Here is a 24,293-nt window from a genome sequence, read left to right on the forward strand (position 1 = left end):
TGCCATACATGACTGGATTTGAGCATTTTATAACAGTTCACTTTCAGGAATCATTTTTTGATCTTGCAATGAGGAGTAGCCGAGTGAAAACACTGTGCTCTCAACACAGCCTGAAGAAAACACACTATGGTATCACTCTTTCACCCAAATACAGATCGCATTACAAGAGCAGCAGAGGGCATATAATAAAAAGCCACACGCCAGGTCTCGCCTTCCAAAAATACAGAATCTGACACTATACATGGTATTTTTTTAAATCTACTTTTAATTCAAATTAAATTGAACATTTATTCAAGTTGTTATGTAATTTAAACAGCTTTATCTTAAAGCACATGACCGTTTATTAAAATAATACATTTTAATGCGATTGTTCACAAGTCAGATTTACATGACAGTATTATATAAGTTGACAAATAAAAAACACAACATCTGGGTTATTTTTCACCTTCCAATAAAAACAACAACAGGAAAACACAATCTGTTTTCCAGCGCAGCCATAAAAGGCTTCCTCTCAGGGGGGATGTGAGCGTCCAAAAGCCACAGCATCAGGGCACTGCCCTTCCACTCCGAAATGTCATCCAAGCTCAGCAGTGCTGAACCTTCTCAAGCCATGCAGAACTTGAACCACTTTCACTCTTTTTTTTTTTTATGCTGTTGAAAGGCTTATCAGCAAGGGAATTATAGGAGGAATCTTTCCTTTTTTTTTTTTATGTTGTTGTTGTTGAAAAGTCTTCCTGTGGAATAACACACTCGGGGTAGCTGGTGAGCCAATCACAAAGTGCCCGAGCAACAAAAAAATAAAAAAAATAAAAAGATTTCAGGCCTGGCCACCCGCCAAACCAACAGACAATAAAGGGCTTCATGCTTGACAAGGCCAACAGAAATTGGGCCATTGGTGAGAGTCCATCCCGCTGCAGCAGAGGCACCTCAGTGTGCTGGTTAACATTCCACTGAGGACAGGAGGCCCCGTGTGAGACACACTAGGTTTCCTCTCCGTCTGCGTATCAGTGGCTCTTATCAGTCCGTGTCCTTCTGTTTGCAGTGCGGAGATTCAGTGCAGATGTGAAATGGTGGAGATGGAGTTAGCGTGATGGGGCCGGGAATCTGTTTTTTTTTTTCTCTCAGGATCAGCTGCTGTGAGTTGAGACACCATTCAGCGTGACGGGGACAAGTTTTAACAATGTGTGGATACAACTGCGCTATCCGCCGCCATCTCTTTAGCAGCTACAAACCTTACAAATAGAAGCACCATCTGGCAGCCATTGCAGTTTAAGTCGAGCAGAAAGTCGAGCCTCATCTAGTATAATTCACAATATTTCATGTTTTGCAGGTAGCATCCCTCCCTTGTTGAGACAGATTTTGGTGAACACGTGTCGGTTTGAGCTAATTGAGTTTCGGCAGACCGACTGCTTTCAAATGACATAAAAAAAACAGAACGAAACCTTCTAGTCATCCGTACTTTCCCCTGCCTGTCTCGCCCGACCAGATGCGCACACTATGACGGCGCCGATATGGGAAACATTTCAGGAATTTCCTCTGTGTGCTCTCTCATGTGACGGTGAAACAGTTTATCATGGAAATGAAAAGGTGCTCGGTGCAAAAAGCGCCCCCGACAAATACGATTTCCGTCTTTCATAGCTTGACAATGAACAATATTTGAGCCAATGACAGACAGCTGAATATGTGCGTTTTCTACCTGACAATCACGCGTCTGCACATAGTAAGCACGCTGTCATCCCTGCTTTTGTACCGTCGTACGGCTCAATGTGAGACACGCAGACAGTGTGCCGTTTGGAGACGCCACAACATGTTGCACTGATACAGCTGTCGGAAACCAGCACACGAAGCACTTCAAAATCTGAATTTCACTGTAGAAATACTATACATCCTCAAACTAAAAGTCAACATAAGTGTCTCCACAAAGGTTCCATTGTAACTTCTCCATCCTCTGCTGTGGCGTTCGCTGAGCTTCACTGCATTCGTATCAATATGATGAAGAGCGTGCGGACATGTTGGTGAAACACATGAATGCAAGTCATGAAAGGAAAAACCTATCTCGCTGTATTCTCTTGTTCCTCATGGGGTCTAAACAATTAGTTTGTTGCCACCGACATCTCTTTTGTAGTAAAACGATGAATTATTGAACAGCTGTGGAACAATATATCAGTTGTATATTTGGTGGCATAAAATAGACCATTATCCTGGCCTTTACACTTTAAAAAGAGGCTTTTGGTTCGTGGAACAGTGATTTAACGACCGGGGAGCAGAATATAATATGCTCACAATGGCTTTATGGCCACTTTATGAGAACTACTGCGTTCCCTTTGCATTCATTCTACAAATGGGTATGATTAAAAGACAAATCTGACATTATTTACTTTTTATGGGAGCATTTACAATCTCTCTCTCTCTCTCTCTCTCTCTCTCTCTCTCAGCAACTAAGGCCATTTCAGCTTGCGACTTTATGACGGCTTCATCCAATCTTTAGCATAGTGAAAAATAAATGTTCACCTGACACGTCTGGATCTCACACAGTAAACGTGATTTATCCAAGCTGTTTATCACAGTTCTAGGATGTTTGGAAATGACAGGGTATAGACTGTAGTTAGGAAGGTCGCTGCCGAGACTTTGCAAAGCTCAGCGGATGTATTTGTAATCGAACAGCTTGTAAAACTCAATAAGATCATGTACGCTATAGAATATGAATTAAAGGTCCTACGGTCTGAGACAGTTCAAACACATAAGTACACATGAACAACTCTCTCCCAAATACAAAATCCATGTGCTCAAACTCAAATCTTTGATGTCCTTAAGGGGTACATGGGTACATTTTCTGTTTTACAACTGAAAACACCACAGTAGAATATAGGCATAGAAGTAACATAATTGAATGCTTCATTTAGGCAATGTTCCCCTTTAAGTAAATGCTCAACATCTGGATTCAATCTGGAGGCAGATGAAGACCTATATTTCCAATATATTACTGCATAACTAGATGTTGATGTATTATTAAAAGTTTATTCCCATTCAAGTTAAGGTCATACGTGGGGTGAGAAATTCCAAAAGAATAATAGCAAGCCTTGGAATCAAACTATATTAGCATGCAGAGCTGCTTATCCGGGTAGAGTTTCTGGTGTCCGATAAGGACAATCAATGCAGCTTTTAAATGCTGAATCTATATTTATTTTGGCCTGGACTACATAAAAGAGCTTTTTAATTATTTACGATGGAGCTCAATTCATGCCAATGTGGCATTGTAGTGAAAACTGTGAATGAAATTGAGACATACAAGTACGCTTGATGGAAGTCACGTCCCTGGCAACCTGCCTAATAATCACTGAACTTGGCATACACGGCCTGTTTCTGTGAACATGAGTATCAGTATCTACAGTATCTTATAAAGCAACGTCAACCATAGTTTTACACCACCAAGTGAGGTGCAGCTTAAAGTTCATATGCAGGAGCAGGTTGCTTTCACTTCAAAGTGCGCTCCACCTCGGTATCATCTTCTTGAAAAACTATATCAAAAAAGCGGTTTTCCGCATCTTGTGGATTTATAAAAATACAACGTTTGCATATGACTTTAGTTACATTGCTGCCACTTGTGTCCCAGGAGACTTCAAACACGTGCAAGTGGAGAACAAGCTTCATCGCCAACATTACGATCAACCGGGAGCTCAAAGTGCAGCGATCAGAGCGGCGTTTCTCGCGTATTCCTTGTGATCTGACGAGACAGAAGACTGCAAGGGTGAAGAGAAAGGAGATGATGCAAAGAGGATGCCTTTCAAGCAATTAGAGAGGAGATGCAGTTCGTGGGGGTGGTGGGGGGAGTGTGTGCTATGAATAGATTTCTACTTATTAAATGTACCACAGCTGAATGAAGTGCTGCATCCTATAGCCTCTGTGACTAGTCACCGCTGCAAGTTATTGCCATCACTTTGCAATCGTGCGTTCTCCTCATTTCATTTCCTTGTCATCTCGATTTCTTTCTTTGCAATTAAACGATTTTTTCACATAAGATACCTGCATTTGCCGTTTTTTCTTTGTGTTTGCGGATGCAAATGCCTGAAACACATAAAGCTGTAAAGCAGTTTTTTTCCTCTTTGTGCCATGTAGATTCCTGACCCCAACATATCCACTGTATGCAGTCACCCTTGTGACAAAATATAAGCTTTTTTAAACACAACGCAACCTCGCTGTGCACAGATTTGCCCTGATCGTCCTCGACAGCCGTCGAACGGCCACCGCTGCACCGGAGAGACAGAGTTACCACCATATGCCGGAGCCTAGTTTGAGGCGCTGCGTGAGGGCCAACCAGCCCCGTGTCACACTGAGTTTGTTGGCAAGTGTTTTTTTTTTCTCCTTGCTTGAGAAAATATGTTCAAGCTCTGCATAATTGCCAAATTAGCCAAAATATTGCAAGTTCAGACCGACCGGGGGTGTCGCGGTCTTTGCTTCATCTAAGGCAATTAAATCATTTACGAGGATCAAAGTTGTGAGAAGAGAAGAGAAAAAAAAAGAAATCGGCCATATGAATCGATGAACGGTGACTTCACGCTTGTCAAATTGATTAGGATGACACGATATTCCACAAAGCCACATGACCTGCACGGAGGTGACCCACATCTTCAAAAGGGCAAATTTAGCTGCACTCTGAATGTCAGGAGGGACACGCTCACATTTAGCCACATGAGTCTGAGTCTTTGTATTAACATCAATAGGACGAGCCTGTAGTTTAGCAGCATCTGCTGTAAAGCCTCTGCAACGCACAGTCAAGCATGAGGTGCAGTGTATCTGCGCTTCACGTAGAAATGGTGAAACGGTGAGCTTTAGCAGTTTAAAATCACGATACTCTCGTGTTCTTAGAATTACCTCAAACGCGTGTTTGTCCTCAAAAGCCTCCCCAAGTCTTTTCAGTATCTAACCTCGCTCCCCCATCCCTGGACTGAAAAAAAGGTGGCTGTTAAAGGTCTGCTCCTTTACGGAGCGCTGAGTCCTAATGAAAAAGTCCTGGGCTGTTATAAAACCTGCAGCGGATCTCATTTGCGTATCAGACTTGCTAAATCAGAAGCACGGCTGAAGTGTGTGGACTGAGGTAATTCCTGCCTCGAGGCACTTCTCTGAAATGCAGCACCCTCTCTGAAACCGCTAAGTGCCGGCCCCGGGTTTCTTTCTGCACAAACAAGAGCGACACAGCGATGAAGCTGAGAATGTCGTGCAGTGGAGCATAAAGCCGGGAAGCCAAATCACGCCGGGGAAAAAGTACACAAAGGGAAATAAACTTATCGCAGTGTTCAAGTAGATCAATGGAGAACAAGGCCTTCCATGTTCTGGAGCTGTATTCAGTACCTGCTTTTCTCTCTCTCAGTTCCTGCTACTGTGACTTTGTATCCCTTTGAGGAGTTTCGGGGTAATTCCAACCTCATTGTGTTCCCACAGCTGAATAAGGTGACGGAGAAATGATCAGAATGCAGCGGCCCTGTCTGCATTGGTTTACGGGGGGATGGGAAATGCAGACCGCATTCTTTTCACCAGATGTCTCGACTTCACCCCTGTCCAAGTGAATACAAATATGACAGCGCAAAGCAATTTCTGTCAAGATGCTTTTCCTCAAAGAGCGTTAAAGCGAGAAAAGCATGTGCTCTTCCTCTATTTTGGTTTATACGCTTACAAAAAAAACCCTCTATATTATCAAAGAGATGTGCATTCTTACCAAGCGTCTTCTTTCCTCTTCAACAGTCGTCAACAGCTGGGAGAACTCTTTGAACGACTGGGCTGAAAGACAAAGAAACATGATTCCCACAACACCATATTAAAGGTGAAATACTGTGTTTGCTGTATAACACATCCTGTGCAATATGTTTACATTTTTAAAGGGAGTGCAGGGCTGTGATGCTCAGATGATGGAGAAGGAAGTACACTTTAACACAGTGGCTCAGTCGTTAAAACATCAGATGTTCCTGGCACCCCACAAGCACTGTAGCACGGTGCTAAAATTGTTTATTTGCACTGCAGCTTTCGGAGCTTTCGCTGCAACACGTTTTAGAACCTAATAAAATCATACAGCTGTCCAATTTAAAACCAAGACTTGCGGTTAAAAAAAAATAAAAAAAAAGATACTTCAATTGAATGGAACCCACTGATTGCGTCTCTCTATTTTCGTCCCCCTGCTAGGCTTCACAATATGCTGTCACCACCACGCAGGAGTGACTGATGTGGCCGAGATGTGTTCGCGCCATCTGGGCCGTACAGTACTTCAGTAGCTTATATTAGGTTCTGAGGGGCCAGATGAACGCAGCGCATCGAGACTCATCTGCCCGGAAGAGCTGATGGCTCCACACCTTCATTAAACGGAGGGCCAGATACAGCGCGGCCTCTGTTGGTCGGCCCCCGTGTCGGCCCCGCGTCCGGCCGTTTAGCGGCGGCCCGAGCTGCCTCGCTTGCCAAAACGCTGTAACATCATTATCGGCCGAGACGGCCAGGCACGGCGGGAGCCAAATGCGTCATCTTGGACATTTCGGTCCATTTGCACACCAAAGCTTTTAAAAAAAGGGCCGGGGAGCAATGATTTTGTGCCAGTGATCCCCGCAGGCAGGCTGGCTGGGCTCCTATTAACGCCGCGAGCTCCTTTATCAACAGCACAAACCTCTCAGGGGGTAAAGGGCACAGCTGGAGCCGCTGATGGGACAAGATTAGACTCAGAAGAAAAAGGAAATGGGAGTCAAAGTGAGGTTAGGCCTCGCATATCATTCACTGGCAATAGACCCGATGAATCACCGGAGGGAATACAATTCACTACCTCAAGAGTGTGGACGAAAAAGAAGGCTAGTAAAAAAATTAATAAAGAGAGACATTTACCGTACATGTACAGCGTTTTTCTGCATATTATAAGATTTTGTTCTTGTGATCAATTTCATGGATTTGAAAGCCTTTCTGGCTGATATTCAACTTCGTAGATCGAACCCTCACCCGACTCTTGGAGACTGCAGGACTGACCTTCTGAGAGAAGGGCATGTAACTTTTCTAAAAAAAATCTAAATTTCTATAGCCACATCAATCTTTTGGCCCCATCGATTCCTGGATAACTGGCGAGGAATGTGAATGTCACTGCAGGAAGTCGAAGAGCGAAATCAATAAAAGGTCAGGTGAGCACGTCTGGCGGCACCACGCAGGCTCTCGGTGTTTGGGAGCATCAAAGTGATCTGTACCAAAACCGCATCAAGATCACGGCTGGCATTCAGGCAAGGGTCCAGCTATGTCAGTCAGAAAGCTCACCGTCATTGAGGACTAGATTGATTGTTTCATTTTTTTTTTTCTCTCTCTCAAACTGTAATCATGGCCTTTTCTGTCCGAGATGGTGAGTGAACACGGCAGTGTGAGGAAATCATTTCTCTTTATTGAACGCTATGATGTGTAGGAAATTTGGGTTTAGAACTGTTTTAAGAAATTATAATAGAAGTGTTTAATGATTCATAAATAAGAAATCATAATTAGAAGTGTCTTGGAATACATAATTAGAAGATTCATAATTGTAGAAGTGTTTTAGGAATTGTAGTTTTAGAATTTGTAGTTAGAAGTGTATCTTAGTAGCACCTTTATATTTGCTTGTGAAACTTGTGAAGGTTTTTGCCAAAAGTTGCAAATCCTTATCTTTATATATAATGTTTACCATAGAAGTGTTAAGCCATAAAAGACAGTCATTGAATGTTTTAAACTGTAAAGAATAGTATGTTGGGAGTAAGGGACAGATAGATTTCTAGACAGGCAATTACAGGTCATACCCGTGCGAGGGTCCTGCGAGGAGGAGGAGCCAACTGGATTTAGCCAATAGGAACTACGGACATTATGGGATGTTTTTTGAACTATGTAAGGCGGGAGAGAAAGAAATTCCGGCCTCTTGCTCCTGTACCACTGGGTGGGTGGTAACGACTTTTGGGGTGAGCAGGTCATATTCGGTGTAACTGTAAATAATGTACTCCACTATGCAATTGTTTTAGCATGAGAGGTATTAAATGCTTTGTTTATAATTGAAACCGGTTCTCTTTGTGTAAGAGGCTGGATTACATGCGGTTTCCACACAGTCTAGAGGTTCCATGAACCTAACAGATGTCTTGCCCAGTAGTTGCACTCAGTGAGCTATTCTTGCATGTAAGTAATGAGTTTGTGTGCTGTGGATGCAGGAAATGTAAAGTCTTGCAGAATATTACATGGTGGTTGGTGTTTTTTTTTCACACTCTCAATTTGTTGATTTTGAATGTTATTTGTGCCAATGTTGCATCCCCAAGCGGATTTACGATTGTCTGCATTACGACAGTCAATAAAATGCTTCCAAACAGACTGTCGTTTTGAGCCACAGGCACGGCCAAAACCACTGGCCTCTCATCGTGCCAGGGCGCTCGCACTGTAAATACTGAGCCGGCCCATCTACTAAACAGGTGGGCAGCTAAAAATACCCGCTGTTCAATTTGAGATCGACACCGCTCTTGATCGGGGGCCAGGGACGGCGCGCATTGTCTCAAATTAAAGCGTGGCCCGGTTCTAACGGTTCTAATGACGCTTGGATTTTGGGTGTGGATTTTTTGCAATAGGCGTAATTGGTCTGCTGTCATACAGCCTCTTCAGCTTTGGGAGGAAAAAGGAAAGCAGGAGCATTCATTATGCATTCAGATGAACATTACAGCCTCATGTCGAGCCTCCTCAGCCTCCTCATGAGGAGGTCGATATCCGCTCTGACCCTCACAGATGGACAGTAATTCAGCATTCTCCAGCACCGCGGAGCGAAGGACTCAAGCTGCGGATAATGAGCAGTGCAAAAAAAAAAAAAAGAAGAAGAAGAGGCCAGACTGGGAGTCCTGCCCATTAGAGCCAAAGAGCCCCTCTGCACAGCTGCTTTCATATTCCTGTAGGAGGCTAGGAGGCTCGCACCTCCATTAATCTCTGACACTGATCACAATTAGTCCGTCTGATCTTTTATAGGCTTGAAAAGATACAGCGGAAGCATCATAAGCAAATCAATAGCATCAATTATGCATGCATCACAGACAACTTTAAGATCTATTCACAATAGCCAAATCCCATTGCAAGGCTTTGCAGCAGTATGCTTGATAATGTCTGAAAACAGCTCCCAATGACTGATGAAGCTCTCCCGCTTTTCCACTATTTACTTCTTTTACTTCTGTCCAATTGCTCAAATAAAATAATGGCATACTTTGAGCACTTGGTCCTCAGCCAGAGGACATTAGCTCTTGAGCGACATGTAAGCACTACTGGTAATGGCGTTCAAGTATCTCCCGAGAGAATCCTTGGGGAAATGAAAGACAAGGTTCTGATTGAGGTGACAAGCTGACTAATTGGGAAGAGCAGGGAGGGAGGAATATAAAAGACAGTAAAAAAAGAGGGACCTGCCCTCCTGGCCAAACTGAGCTTACCAATGTTCACCTCGTCGTCCGTCTCTGCATCCCCGATGCACTCAAACTGGAACTCCTGCAGGGACTGGGAGAACTTCTGGACGGCAGCAGAGAGATCTGGAAAGTCAAAGAGGGTCTGAGCATCACAACGAAACATCGCACGAATGAATCACCGAAGACGTGGATCAAAAGATTGGCAGCAGGGTGATGAGAAAGAGAAATGGGAAAAACCCAGCCTCAATATTACAACAACTAGCATCAACATAGCGGGACTTAAGGAGAGCATTGGCTCGACAACTTCGGGGAGCAGCAGAGCGAGATAATGCACTTTTATGATCTTGCTGACTGTCCAGTTCCATGCCCACTGACATTCATACAATAGCAGTTCTGCGAGTCGCTGCAATATCTTTTAAATTTACTTCGCCGCTTGTACATTGATCACAATGCCGACATCTGTCCAGAAGAATTAAGCCCAGCTGAGCTGCCTAACCTTTGTGTCTGAAATGACACAGCACACATCGAGAGTTAAAACCGGTTGGATACTCTCTCTCTCTCTCTCTCTCTCTGCTTGATGTACAGCCATAATTTATTGCATTCCAGGAGCTTAGTTGTGATAAAGCGTTCTCCTAATTTTTGACAGTCGACTTCTTGTATTTCCAGCTGCCTCGAATTCAAACATTTGCTGGTGATGTCAGCGGAAAAATAGATATCTCTACGCTCTGTGTTTCTCTAATTGCAAATTTGCATTCGACAGTTTTAATTATTTTAAATAACGCTAGATAATTCGAGAGTAGCACAGGAGAAGATTTGGTCCATCAGTTTGGTATGTTGAATGGGTCTAAACACTACAGTACCCATGAGCCTTAGCAGTTGTTTAAGAGAACAATGAGCCAGAATTTACCAACTGTTCAATGTTTGTGGTGATGAGTCAGCCAGAGTGTTACAAGTCCATTCTAGAGCCAGAGGAGTCGCAGTCACAGGACTGACACCTCCGCCAACCAGTCGAGTGGCAGTTTACATCCGTATCTGTGCAAAATGTCATCGCTGCAACATGATGACATCCGTGTGAAATTGTCATAATAAGCAATATGGATTCTTGCGTTGCGGCCACAATCTCCGTTTTGCGATGTCACAGTGACTTTGACCACCACAATCTAATCAGCTGATCATTGGGTGCACGTTGGTGCGACATTTGTAGAAATTCCCATGCAGGTGTTCCTGGGATATCGCGCACGTACGTTTGGACGAACAACCCCAGAACATGAAAACAAAAAATAATGGGTAGTTCTTCATCTCCTGAACCCTGAGACCACCCACCAACAAATAACCCCACTTCACTAAATGTCATTTATATTTACCACTTTTCTCAGATTAAACATCCAATTTATTGTGACAACTACTCTTTTTATTTTACATAGATAAGTTGTAAGGCTAATTGTCTCACTGTTTTTGAACATTTTTCAAAAGTTTATGTGGAGTATCAAAAACTTAAAACTCCCCAATTAGCCAACACCATAACTGGCATAACTGCTGCTGTGTTAATGCTCTGGTTACTGAATCTAGCACCTTTCAATATGACTCATACGTGTGTGAAAATGTAGATCTATAAAAGGAAAGCTATGTATCCAATGATCTGGATGAACATGTTGGGAGGAACAGCAATTCAGCTGCTTTCTAGCCCAAGAGGAGAAGTAACTGCAGCACTGACCAGTGAATAGCAGACCCACTGCATGAATCACTTTTGATTTGATGTATTTTAGTTATTATGCAACTGATTTCATATTGGTTTCATACCTCGGTTACATAAAGGTTAGTGTGTGGGTCTGCCGTGGCAGCACTGTCAGTATCTTCTTGCTGAGGTGAAAGTAACCTATGTTTACGAGTACTTTAAAGAGTGGGATGGAGCTGCAGCACATAATGGAGGCTTTTAACATTTCATAATTCAGCGGAATTTATAATTAAAACGCAAACTGGAGGTTCTGAAATACTCTGACATTTCAGTTTTGGAGCCCACACGGTTTGAAATGTACACACTTTTCTCACATCCAGTGCCTCGTTAATTGCTCCTCTCCTTTTCTTCTCTCACCGACAGCGATGTCTTCACTTAAAAAAAAACAAAAAAAAAAACTGTGAACTTCAAAGACTCCAGGCTGGAAAGGCACACAGTAATATACACTGCATTCTGTTTATAACTGTAATTACTGTATGGATACACAGTTATGTGCTTCATATCTTGGTATTGTACATGTAAGAGCCCTTCAGAAGGATCTCATATACACCCACAACATAAGAAGTATAAAGTGTGACATTCTGTCAAAATAAAAGCAGTAATGGTACTGCTGGTGGTGCCCGACCAAACTTCACATTTTACAACGAATAACTAATAATCTTCATCAACCGTAATAATGATGGCTGAAAGCTAAAAGGTATGAAATTGCTATCCTTCACATTCCCGGTGCGTTGTCTAAGTTTATAATGGATCGGGAGTTGAAACCTACACGGCTCCTACTGTGACAACAATAGTTTATCTAACAGGCACATCGAAGAACACACCGGCCTTAAAAGCCCACGAAAAATCAATGCCCTCATCTCCACAGGAACATAAATTGCTTGGAAAGCCTGATAAAAACAAGGATCGTGTGAGAATTGTCAGCGGGTATCTTTTTCTTAACCACAGAGAAAGCATTGTTGCGTTGTTGTATCTCAGCGTATTTTAGTTATTGCTCGGAACAGAATAACAAGACGTTTACTCAATGAGACCACAGATTGAAAGGCTCTTTAAAGACATCTGCACCATATTGAATGAGCGCGTCTGACCGCTTGTGAATGTTGCTGAGTCGGCCCCCTGAGTGGAACTTTAATTTTTTTCCAACGAGCTGCATCGTGCCGGTGATGAGGTCCCATCATTCCTGCTTTGACTCAAAGGCTGCTGATTTGAAATCGATAGCTCGCTGCAGTCGTCTGGAGATGCTCGCGGGGCCATCAATAATGGATGATCCTTTAGCTGCGACGTTCACAAAACAAAGCTATTGTTACAGTCAACGGAGTGCTCTGGATAGCCACCGAAAACCAAGGAATCGAGTCAACCTTATGATAAAATCAACATGATCATCTGGTCTTTGCTTTCTTTGGAATAATATTTAACTAACAGTAGCCAATATCAAGTCTGGTTATGTTTGCGGAGCACAGCAGTATCGCACACTGTTGATCACCAGACGTTCATATTTAGAGAACTGATAAGTCTCGTTTACTTATTCTTCAGTCAGATGGTTCCTGATTTAAATTAAATGCGTTTTGATTTAGTCACACTTTCCCCCACAGACTCTGAACCTTTTGAGGAACTCACTGCGTCTAATTTTAGTTCCAGGGACATTTTACCCTCCGAAAGAAGGCCCTGGTCTGGGCAGTTTGTTTATTGACATTAAAAGTAAAGTTAGGCTTTGGTGTCAGCCTACCGACTCTTTAAAGGAATAAATAAGAGAGTGAGATCGCAAGAGTAAGCTAACAGGGCAAAAAGTAGAAGAGAGAGACAACGCGGCAACGCTGTGAATACGAATAAAAAAACTTCTGTTCTTCTGAATGTTTCAGGACCGTTACTTTGCAAAGCACAAATAAATAAGCATCAAACGCTCAGATTATTCACTGTGGAGACAAACGCTCTTAGTTTTGTTTTTCCTCCTCTGCATTTCATTCATTACATCCAGCGTTCATCAGTAAATGTCATCACAGTGAGACGAACTTACGGTTCAACAGGGTTTTTTTAGATGAAGCGGGCGGTCACAGGCGGTTTACCCTGCGACCACCAGCAGCCCTCGACATGCTGCCAGCGGACTAACTTGCCTAATCTTTGCACTGGTAACACATACGACAACGGGCTGAAGGAACCTTTTAGTTCCTTGAAAAGAGACGAACACTAGCAGGAAGTTCTCGGTGTAAATGAGACTCTATTGGCAAAGACAACATTTAACATTTGAGGACTTTGGCTCCTTTTGTTCAATGAAAAACATTGTACATTCTTAGCACTCTATCACTTCAACAAAAGAAAAATTACGATCATTTTAGCACTTAGCATTAGCGTTCCACAGCTACAGCTCTCATTAGGCAGAACGTTGGTTCTCTGTTCCTGTGGAACAAAAGACTACAGCACCCACAAGCTTTTGGCTGGTTGACTCACTCGCCTCACAGCGTAGCAAGAGAACTGATAGCGAGCAGTTAATGCCATTTTTTGCAGCAGCATCCCTTGCGTGGCTGCTGGCTTTAAGAAGGAAGGCAGAGAGAGAAAACAGAGCTTGTCAAATAAATACATGAACAGTTTAATAACTTGATAAATATCCAAATGTTGGTTTTCCCCTCTCTAAGTTTACGCGCCTCAACAGTCTAGATAAGCACCGTGTAAGGAAATAGGTTGAGTCTCTCCAGTAACACCCTGCTGCTCTACCTCAATGTGAACATATGCCCGAGTAAATATGTACCGTATTTCAATTCGGGGCAACGCTCAAGAAAGACCTGGCACAACAATTTTGTGTTTGTTTTCTGTCCACATGCATAATTTACGAAGTTTGGGAATCACCACGAATGATTTCCTCCCTCCGCTCATTAGTGGGTGCGGCGGGAAATGTTGCTCGAGCAGTTAAAAAGAAAGCGATTCAGTTGAAGTGATCACAGGAGCGAGCAGCAAAGATAAATGGGAACGGAATCGGTATAAAGGAAGATAAATGAACAGCGTGTTTATTTTTTGACCTTAGGCAAGCAGGAAAGGAATGATCTCTCTGTGTAAACAATGCAGGCAAAGGCCCCCCTGCTACCACGCTGTTTGACCAGTTTAAATGTTTAAATGCTAACTGTTGGTGTTCTGCATCCACATATTTAAGTCTACTGAGGAACTAGGTTTTTGTTCATAAGCTTTTTAACTGAGCAAATATCGTTTATAGTAAACTAAATGACGAGGCAAGTGCATTAAACACCCCAAAAACTCCACGTTTCATGTTAAGGTGCTCCGTGCAGGCTCGTCATGCCGTAAGTGGCCATATTACAAGTATTACAGTAAATAACACCTCACAGGTGACGTTGATGGAACACAGAGGCGTACAGCAGCGGGCCACAAATGCTTCCATTGGTGAGGAAATGGAGAAGATGAGGAATAAAGGACAGAAAAAAAAGAGGCATCTTCATTTGCGTGTATAGGAAATAGAGACTTTGCAGGTATTTCATCTTCCTCCTCTCCGGCTCTTCTCACAGAGGAAGGTGCACTCCAATTTGAGCATGTGTGGTGAAAAAAGAGCCGTTCTGTGCAGGGGAGTAATAAAAGGAGAGAAGCGCGTCTTTGATGAGGTCGGAATCTGAAGACGGTATTTACCACATGAAGTGCAACACTGAGAAAAAAGGAAAGAAAGAGCTATTGAAGCACGAGTAACAGAGGTAAAGAAATATATAAAAAATAGACCTATTTTAGAAATTTTGACTCATTAATACACTATTTATACCACCGCATCAAAATAGTGCCTTCTAATTTTATGACACTCAGCAAAACGTTGTTTCTCACCCCTGCATGCAATTTGACCCGCACTAATGATTCTTCACACACGGAGGAAACACAAAGAACAATGGTGGCGGAGCACCGTCCTCCTACACAGGCTTTAAATCACACAGCAGCACGCTGACCACCCAGCCGAGCCGTGTGGCCGGGTGGAGCAGCTCCTCTGGTTAGATGTGAGGGAGAGGACTCTGGCTGTCAGTCACCCCCCCACCCCCCGGGTACACCCTTTATCTCGTCTCCAGGGCAACCGCGTAGGCTACCACCACAAATTCCATCTGCTGACAAAACACAGACAGAGCTGCAGGGGAGTCTGTCTCTCTGGCAAACAGCTGGGGTGCACGATGGCTTCGACTGGGACAATGGTGATAGTTTAAGGACGCGCACACGTTTGACTTCCACAGACGATGCATGTGCAGAGGTTATTTACATGTATATCTGTCATATCAAACTATACTACACAAATGCTTTACTCTTGGCTCAATGTGTTATTGTGTAAGTAATGCATCTATATTATCAAATTTGGTTTAGGCAATGGTATTCCAAAAACATCTGTATACCAGTATCACAGAGAACATTGCCTGACTCTGAACTTACTCATTAACCAACCTTATTAGTCATTAGAACTTCAACATTTTAGAAAGGCCCCCCAAACACAACGGTGGTCAAATTAACAGCTGTTGTCTTTTAATTGCTTCAGGTTTCAATGCGTCGTGAGAAACTGCCTCCAAGGACACCAAAGCATTTGGACCTAAATTGCAAGGGCATTGGTCGTATAAACGGCTTAACAAATATATAAATAGTCACAAGTTTCTATGATATTTTGTCAGACAAAAACAATTACAGGCAAACACTTTGCCTGCAAGTACTTTAAACATTAAGTATTTCAAAAATGTCCTGTCGGCTGGCACATGTTCAGGCATGTTGGGACGTCAGCGTGCTGCACTTCCAGCACTTCTGCGTTGTGTTACTGACGCACTCATCACAGCAATAATAATTACTGAGCAGCATCCCCTGTTGTTCTTTCTCACCTGTCAATATTCTTCAGGGTTCTAATGAAGTGCCCGAACACAAATGAACGCACTGAAGCTCTTAAAAACACGGTCTGAAATGTGTTCCGTTAAAAAGCAACTTCAGCTTTTGAAGCTACACACATATCTGTCTTTTACCGAGTCACAAATGCACTACTACTGTACGGCCATCGGAGCGAGACGCTGCTGATTTCCGATGAGACGCTCTTCAAAGGAGAACGCCTCTATACGCACCCGGATTAATGAGAGACCAGGAGATCTCTTTGATGCAACAGTAGGGCGCATTGTTCCGCTTTGATTCCATTTGGAGGGATCGTAACGGGGGGGTGGCCCTTCAGGTACAGGCCTCTTGCACCTGCTTACTGTAGCGTTCACCTGTCAGTTGCTCAGCAGGTGGTTGAAAGTAGACCAGACGGGCCTTGGCCCTCCAGCGGCATACCGAGCCGCCAGCCTGAAACAAAGCCTTATCTAATAGCTGCACACTGGCAGTTACTTCAGGTAGCAGTTGGTCAACCTGCGGACCAATTGTTAAGTTGCAGAGAGCTCCCGGCTGAATAAAACATGAAGGGAAGAGATTAGAGAACATGGTCTCTGTGGTGCAGTGATACACAATGTTCTACTATTAAAATAGCAGTTGGTTATTTGGCTTGGTGTTAAAGACATGTTCGGGAGCTTAACTTCCTTTTTTCGAGGCATGAAACTGAAGCAAACTATATCTCTGATATTTACCATGAAATAACCAGTAATCTATAATGACTATATGTGTGCTGACTATATAAAGTTACCTTTTATACCCACCTATCTCTGCAGACTGCACTTCTGCATTGTTATCTACATTGTTTAAAACTACTGAAGAGATGGAATAAGCTGACATGCAGCTCTTTGATATCAAGCTGATGCAATGCTGCGGCCTGTTCTTAAGCTCCAAAGAAAGAGATCGGAGTTATTAGCCCTGCGATTCAGGCCAGCCTCCACCATTCATCAGCTAGTCCACAGCCTTTTAGACCGAGTCGGGAGAGTTTCTTTCAGAAGACGCACACGCAACACGTCTGACACAACTTCTGACAAACAGGAATGAAAAAGCACTCAGGGGGAAAAAAAAGAATAAGCACTGGACTTTTCACACAAATAAGATTTGACAACATGTCTGTTTTGAGTGAGGCGTTCTTGCTCTCATCAAGGCAAGAGCAATTAGCACAGAACACTGTGAGAAAATACTAAATTAAAAAAGAAGGCGTGCAAAGCTAATTTAACCCCCCCATTGTCTAAACGCTTCCTGACAGAACTTGGCAACCCACACTGGTGCCATCCCAAGTCTGAGTTTAGCATCCGCCTAGTCTAAGTCGACAAATTCCCCGCCTTTCACCACGCACAATCTCAGAATGTAAAGCACACTCGTACCGTTGTTTGCCAGCCGAGTCTGCATGAGTTAGCCTACACAAATCACGTGTTTACCGGAGCAAAGGTACTGCAAGACAATGTGCCTATGTTTCCTCCTAATAGACTAGCATTGCATTTTTTGGGAGGAAACACAGCACTTAGCTCAAATAATGAATGTTGAGGAGGACAAATCCTTTTCAGTCTGAAGAAAGCAACAAAAGCACCGGCGTGCATTTTGCCGTGCGACTTGCGAGGCGCGAGCGCGGTGTGACAATCACTTTGACTGACAGGGGAACAACAGAGTGCTTCAGAACAGACCTGGAATCTGGAGTCTAACACATTTCCCCCGCGCAGTCTGAGGGGAGGCGGCTTTAAGGAATACAAACGTCTAATCCCTTTTTAGCAAAATCTGTCCACAAAGACACGGGAGCCCCCTCGCAGTGCCGCGCTCGCTGCTCAGCTTTATTAGCTAAACGAGCCGCTCATTGTACTCCAGTATATCTCGTTTCCATTACACGAGTTCAAACTCATCCGAGTAGTCAAGGCAGCAGCAATGTGTTAGGAAAACTCAAAAAAGGAATCCTGCGACACACAATCTGCATCACGGTCACAGTCTGACAAAGACGCGCAAGCGCACGTGGAGAGAACACATACACCCACACAGTGAGGCAGACCGATGTCCGGCCAAATGATATCTGCGGGAGGATGGGGGGGGGGGGGGGGGGGGGGGGGGGGGGATGGTTATACAAGCATGTTTACAGGACACTTCCTGTGGCTGATCCTTGGGAGCATCATCTGTCCTCAGACAAACAAACAGGCAAGAGTTCCCAAAGCTGAGAGAGCTATTGTGAAATCACTTTTAAGAAGCAAAGAAGGCCGACGCGTCACGTCACCGACTAATAAAGCAGTGACTCATTTCAGCTACATCAGGTTGCATGAATACCTCAGAATTATGCAGGCAGAGTTAAGAAGCCGTTTGGAGACTTGCTAAATCCTGCAGGCTTTTTTTTTTTTGGGGGGGGGGGGTCTATAATAACACCCGTGCGTGTCAGCCATTCATTACTGCATGTGTCCCCGGGAGGAAGCATCACTCTGGCTGGTGAGCAGGCGTGGGCACGGGTTGGTGGCGGAGACTCACAGTCAGCTGACATAATAACGGGCTGTCTACTAGTTGAGCCCGGGCTAATCCGGCTGCATTCTTTAAGGCTTATGAAAATGAAACGCTTACTCCGATTCAAGTATCTTTTTGAAGAGCAGCATGGAAAAAAAAAAAAAAAAACTGAAGAGAGAGAAAAAAAAAAAACACTTTTGACTTTGCACCTTAAATTTGCGAATTCTGCATGCCCTACCTGCTACGGCTGTGAGCGGTCGGCTCGTTATTTTGCAAATGTGTACAAATTATGTGTGAAGGGCACGAGCCGTCGCCCAGAGGCTGCCCGAGTCTGAGCGGGTCTCTGAGGACTCCATCACTGCACTGGGACCAGCTGTGAGGCCTTTAGTGTTTTCCACACACATTCATCAATGGCATTAAATTGTGATCCGTGTTGGGCACGCTCTATAGATAATACACCACACGATAATGATCGGTGTCTTGGCAGTGCCACTTGGAACAGCTCTTTTACAATACTCCCATTTTTGTTTTTTGGGGCCGGCAACTCAGTTTTTAACCGGTCCTTCGGAAATATGGATGGAGCAACTGTGACATCGCCCGCAGCTTTCTGAAAGGATGTTTGTGAAGCTTGTCCTCTAAATCAATTGGCCCGCTGTACAGCAGCCACTCTCAGGAGGACACCGGCTCAAACACCAAGAGCAAATTAAACAAGTTCTTTGTTTGGGATAAAAGTCATCGAGCTAGATGGCGAGCTGCACAGTCTGAAGTATTTTCTTTCTTTCTTGGGAGCTGGCCGTGTCCATCGCCGGCTAAAACTGGTCATGAATATGGGATTTACAGTACATGACAGGTGGTGAGAAAGAAGAGTGCAAATGGGATGCCCGCGGTGCTCTGTGTGTGTTTGATGTGAAGTGATAAACACGAGGAGGTGTTCTGGTTCTGATATACAACCATGATGGACGAGGTGCATAATTCCTCCGCCATGTCAATCATTTTGTATATATAGAAAGCTCAAATTGTCTTTTTCAGTTTATTCCGTGTTTATGTTTTTAACCAGCTGCCGGCTGTTGCTTCATATTTATCATAGAGACATGGTAGAGCTTAGAGATGCACGTGTCAGCTGATCGGGTGATCGGTCTCATATATGTATATTTTTCTTTTTTGGCGGTAAATTTTACATTTGCCTGATGGTTTTACCACACATAGCGGCATAGACTCCAAGTATACGTTAGCCTCCGACGTTGCCTGGCTACCTGCCCAGGTGCTCCGTAGACACACTTACCCACCACATCTCAAATGTGTCCTGATTTGCCTCGTATCTGTGGTTTCTCCCGTCCGACCCACAAAGGGATAATTAGAACCTTTTAGTGTATTCAATTACTGCCGCCATGCAGGGGGATTAATAAAAGTCAGCAGTTGTTATTTACACCAGGTGTGAACAGTCAGTGCCAGCCACAGACAGTAAGGCGAAGCTATTTACTGCATCTGCAGATAGACACTCGTGCCTGGAACACTTTATCCACGCCGACAAATACATAAATTCAGAATGTAATGGGATTTGGGAATGTTTAGCCCACATAACGCATATATTATCATGGATTTATGCTTAAGACTACAATGTGATTTAACACCCGGTTTACATAGAGGGGAGGCACAAATGTAATAGAGGTGAGTTGTATATTTTTAGACCAAGAGAAGGCCCCGCCGAGATGATTGACGGTAATTAATTTGATGCTATGATTAATCCGACAAAGAAGTAACTAAGAGACAGAGCACCATTTCTAACCAAACTGACTTTAAACATACGACTGACTTCCCACGCACATCCCATACACATGAATATTAAACACACACACACACACACACACACACACTGTAGTTACAGACCCATTAAAAACAGTAAAATCAATGTCTCAGTAACGCGTAGAACCATTTTACAGGTAACGTATTAACATGAAAGTCAACCGTGGCTCAACGGGGCCTCGTTCGCACCGACGGCACCAGTGAAGACGGGTGAATTATGGTTTACTATTCCATTTTGAAACATGAGATGATTGCTATTAAAAAAAGGGGGTCCATTAAAGGTCTTCCGGTAATGTCTCCACTGCTGGCGGGTCATAAAGCTCTGTGGCATCCCAAGATAAAGACCATCAATAATTTACTTCCGTCTGCTGGCTTCCCACTCCGCCCCCCCGACTGAAACTGGGCTTTCCAGTTAAAGGGCCGTTCCACGTGTCGCATCGACGAGAAGACAAATACAACCCCAAAAATTCCCTCCTATAGCTGGTTTTTGGGGTTGTTTACTACAAAAGTTTACACGTTGAGTTGCACGTCCAGTTGATTTTACATTCCTCTATTTTAACTTTTAATTTCCTCAGAGACAGGACACCTGGGACAAGAAGGGCGGGGCCCAATAAGGTCTAAAGTAAACCATTTTTATGCATGAATAAACCAATAAAAAGCAATCAAAGTCTCAGTTCTCTTCCCTCTGTCTTATATGCATAGCACAACCTGGAGCGTTGAGGTCCTATTGGTCCTCAAGACATCCTGCCATGAATAAACCATTCAGCAGGGTATTCCTGTCCACCTGTGGCGCCCTGCCCACTGACGGAACAGCTTTCCTGCTTAAAAAAAAGAAAAGAAATAGGTTTGGCCTACAGCTGCTCTCAGAAATAGATTCTTCCAGCTGTAAGGCATGATGACCCAAATGTTAAGTGCTCCTCGCCGGTTTTGTTGACGTACCCATAGAGACATGGAACTGAAACAGTGTGAACAAACAGTGTGTATCTCACTACAACGGTGTTTCCTCATTCGCTTCGGCTCAATTCTCAAATGAGAATTTTTGATCTCGAAACAATTAGTTCTTAAGAGATTTCTTTTACTCATTTATTAAAGCAGATTGCTCGTGTTTTGGCACATGTGCAAAAGAAGAGTTCATGACATTTGCACACGGCTCGCTGATCAAAAACCGACGAGTTGATTCTCAGTGAAACGGTCGTACTCTTAACTTTGAAACATTCGTTCAGGGTTTGAGCCATCAAATGCAAAATGGCCCATTCAATTATGAAGATCTGTCATACATACATGTATGATCTATAAATATCTGTGAGCTGGTGTTGCGTACTGTGAGGAGGTACAATGTGTTGTTTTTCCACTGACCTACCGCAGGTTATTTCATAAACGGAGATTTTTCTTTGAGCACGGATGTCATTTTGAGGTAAATTCCTTACAGTGCATGTAACACCGTTACACAGAAATGTGCACATCATTTTTATGTTTACTACAGTTTTGTGCAGTACTGATTTTTTTCCCGGGGAACATTTTTACCTGCGGTTGAATTCGGAATGTGAAAAGCTCAGCGCCATACATGACAGCATTCAGCAGGACTAACCGGACGTTTGTGTACAGCACAGTGAGCCTTCAGTGTGGACAAACAAAAAATATGTGTACAAAAGAAACATTTTGACTGCCATTGTGAGACTTCTGATTCTACTGGTGTTGGCCAATTTAGTGACACAATAAGGTTTTAAAGCATGAATGAAATGTTTTGGAGTGGCGCCGAGATGGAAAAGTGGCCGATGGTATGTTCAGCGGTGTACACAGAGGCCTGGAGTGGTGTGCCGTATATATATAATGGTTTTGGGTGAGTAACTATTTGCAGACATGCAGTAGAGTTTAGATGTTACATGAACAACTGTTTTGACGATTGCACTCACTGAAGGTTAAGACGATTTCGCTAATTGGTCAAAGCGAGTGAGAAACGCTGTAAATGCCACTTTCTGAAAGTAAAGGAAGTTTTGGTGAGTAAAGGAACCGTCTTATGCTTTAGTTGTCTTCGTGATTATTTGACCATCCAACTCTTAATCACGCTTTAGAACAATGGGATACATGGTGCACATCATTGTCCCAATTCTAACCGATTAGTCCAACAGAGCTGATCACCATCTTTAAAAAAAAAGCATAATTTCTAAAAGGACAATATCAGTCATCGATCATCAAATACAAAAAGGCCAATCTTGCTTGGCGTACACCTCTATGGGTTCCTATGCACTTCATCATGGATCAGTATTTCTGGCACAAAAACTATTTAGATGCGCACACATAGTCCCAAACACGCAGTCTAATAAGGCTGCATGTTAAAGCTAATAAAATTAAATATTTGAGGTTTTCATGCGGAAAAGAAAAGTTAAGATACGGCAGCTTTAACCCCCGTCAATACGTCCACTCTAGGTGGTATTGTATTGTGCATGACTGACCCAGACATGTACAGCACATGCTGATGTGTATAAATGGTGATGAAGAGTGAAAGCATGAACAGGAGGATGATGTCTCACAGTAAAAGGTTGACAGGTCCACGTGAGGTTGAGCAGTGGAAAAATAAAAAGTACTATGGCCCTGAGTGAGGGGTCAGTGAGTGCACTCTACAACACTCCGCTGTTGGCCTCCCATCCTCCTCCAGCAGCCGGCTACTTTCCATATTTATTAGGCCAATATTTCTAATCTTTCTCCATTTCACAGACACACTTTTGACGGGAGCAGACCAAAAAAGAAAACTTCGGTCCCTTCGGGGACACATAGAGGAAGTCCACTTTAATCAGCACGGTGGTATTTGAGACCGAGAGGACAGTGACCCGTGACTAACGTGCGAGCATCCTCATCAGGACACTCATAGACGTCAGTGACGTTTCATGAACGTACAGACGCATATTCCACCTCCTGAGCATTAGTGCGTTAAAGCAGAGCAAGGCCATTCACACCACACAGAGTCTTTACCAATGCATGCATGCAGAGCCAGACAGAAAGGCAAACAAAGTCCTGGAATTATAACAACCCCCCGAGTAATGAATTAATGTGTGTAGGTGGGGTACAGACTCGAACCTTTTCACCCACAACATAAAGGTTTCCCAACGGGGGACTACGGGCTTATTGAGCTCGCGGTGGCATTGGCTTCACAGAGGGACGGGACCATTCAGACACTGACACAGCGGACTTAAAACACGCTGTAATGAATGCACCCGCTAATCACAGGTCGCCCGTGGCTTTCAGGTAGTTCGTTTCTTTAAAAGGTTATCCCTGGACCCGTAGGAGCGTTAAAGGACTACTTACTCTTGAGCGCAGTGATTAGCATGTTCCCATCCTTGATTAGCTCTTTGATGAATTTATTGGTCCGCTCCAGCTCGATTTCGTGGCATTTGAGACGCTCCCTGAAGTCCGGACTGTCCAGGAAAGAGTCACTGAACTCCAAAGTGGGGAGTCCCATTGCAGCGACCTCAACGACGAAGTTTCCTTTCAAACTTTACACGAAGTATACACGTTTTTTTGTGTACTTTGCATCACGTTGTGCCGCTGTGATGCGGCCGTCTCACTCTGCAAGTTCGCCGCCCCCCAAAAAAAAGTTCTGCAGCTCCGCTTCGTCCCTCACTTCCGCTTTGATTTTTTTTTTGGGCTACCTTTCGTAAAACATAGTGGTTGTGTGACTCCTGCTGGTTAGTTTCGGATAGTTTGAAACGGTTTCTGTGGACCAGCGGTCGGTCTCTGTTCTCAAACATGCAGGGACTAGATTTTACACGTCAACCTACCGTAGTTCAAAATGAAAATACTTTACAAAAACACTTCACATGCATAAAAGCAGAACAATTAAATGAGACGCATACATAGGTGGGCTATAGTCCTATTTCCACAGAGTTAAAACAGAACTGGCTCCACAGTTTTTGGGGGTTCCTGAGGAGAATATCCCCCAACCCCACTTCACTCACTTAATTTAAACCAACACTTACAATTAGAAAGAGATTAGTCTAATAAACAGGGTTGAACAGGCTATTTTAACACAT

The 24,293-nt window shown here is 43.6% G+C and overlaps 1 protein-coding gene across 1 annotated transcript in view; it reads right to left on the reverse strand.

The window, feature by feature from the left end:
- Positions 1-23,722, reverse strand: part of arhgap42b (Rho GTPase activating protein 42b) — a 53,133-nt gene extending 29,411 nt beyond the window's left edge. Inside the window, exons 1-3 of the mRNA XM_076100745.1 lie at positions 23,569-23,722; positions 9,429-9,524; positions 5,714-5,775 (exon numbers count right to left, since the gene is read on the reverse strand). Of these exons, the coding sequence (XP_075956860.1) occupies positions 5,714-5,775; positions 9,429-9,524; positions 23,569-23,722 (312 nt within the window). The remainder of the gene's footprint in view (positions 1-5,713; positions 5,776-9,428; positions 9,525-23,568) is intronic.
- Between the last annotated feature and the right edge of the window lie 571 nt (positions 23,723-24,293).

Source organism: Anarhichas minor, unplaced genomic scaffold, assembly GCF_050575085.1.
Source record: "Anarhichas minor isolate MPS153535 unplaced genomic scaffold, ASM5057508v1 ptg000026l, whole genome shotgun sequence".
Lineage (NCBI taxonomy): Eukaryota > Metazoa > Chordata > Actinopteri > Perciformes > Anarhichadidae > Anarhichas > Anarhichas minor.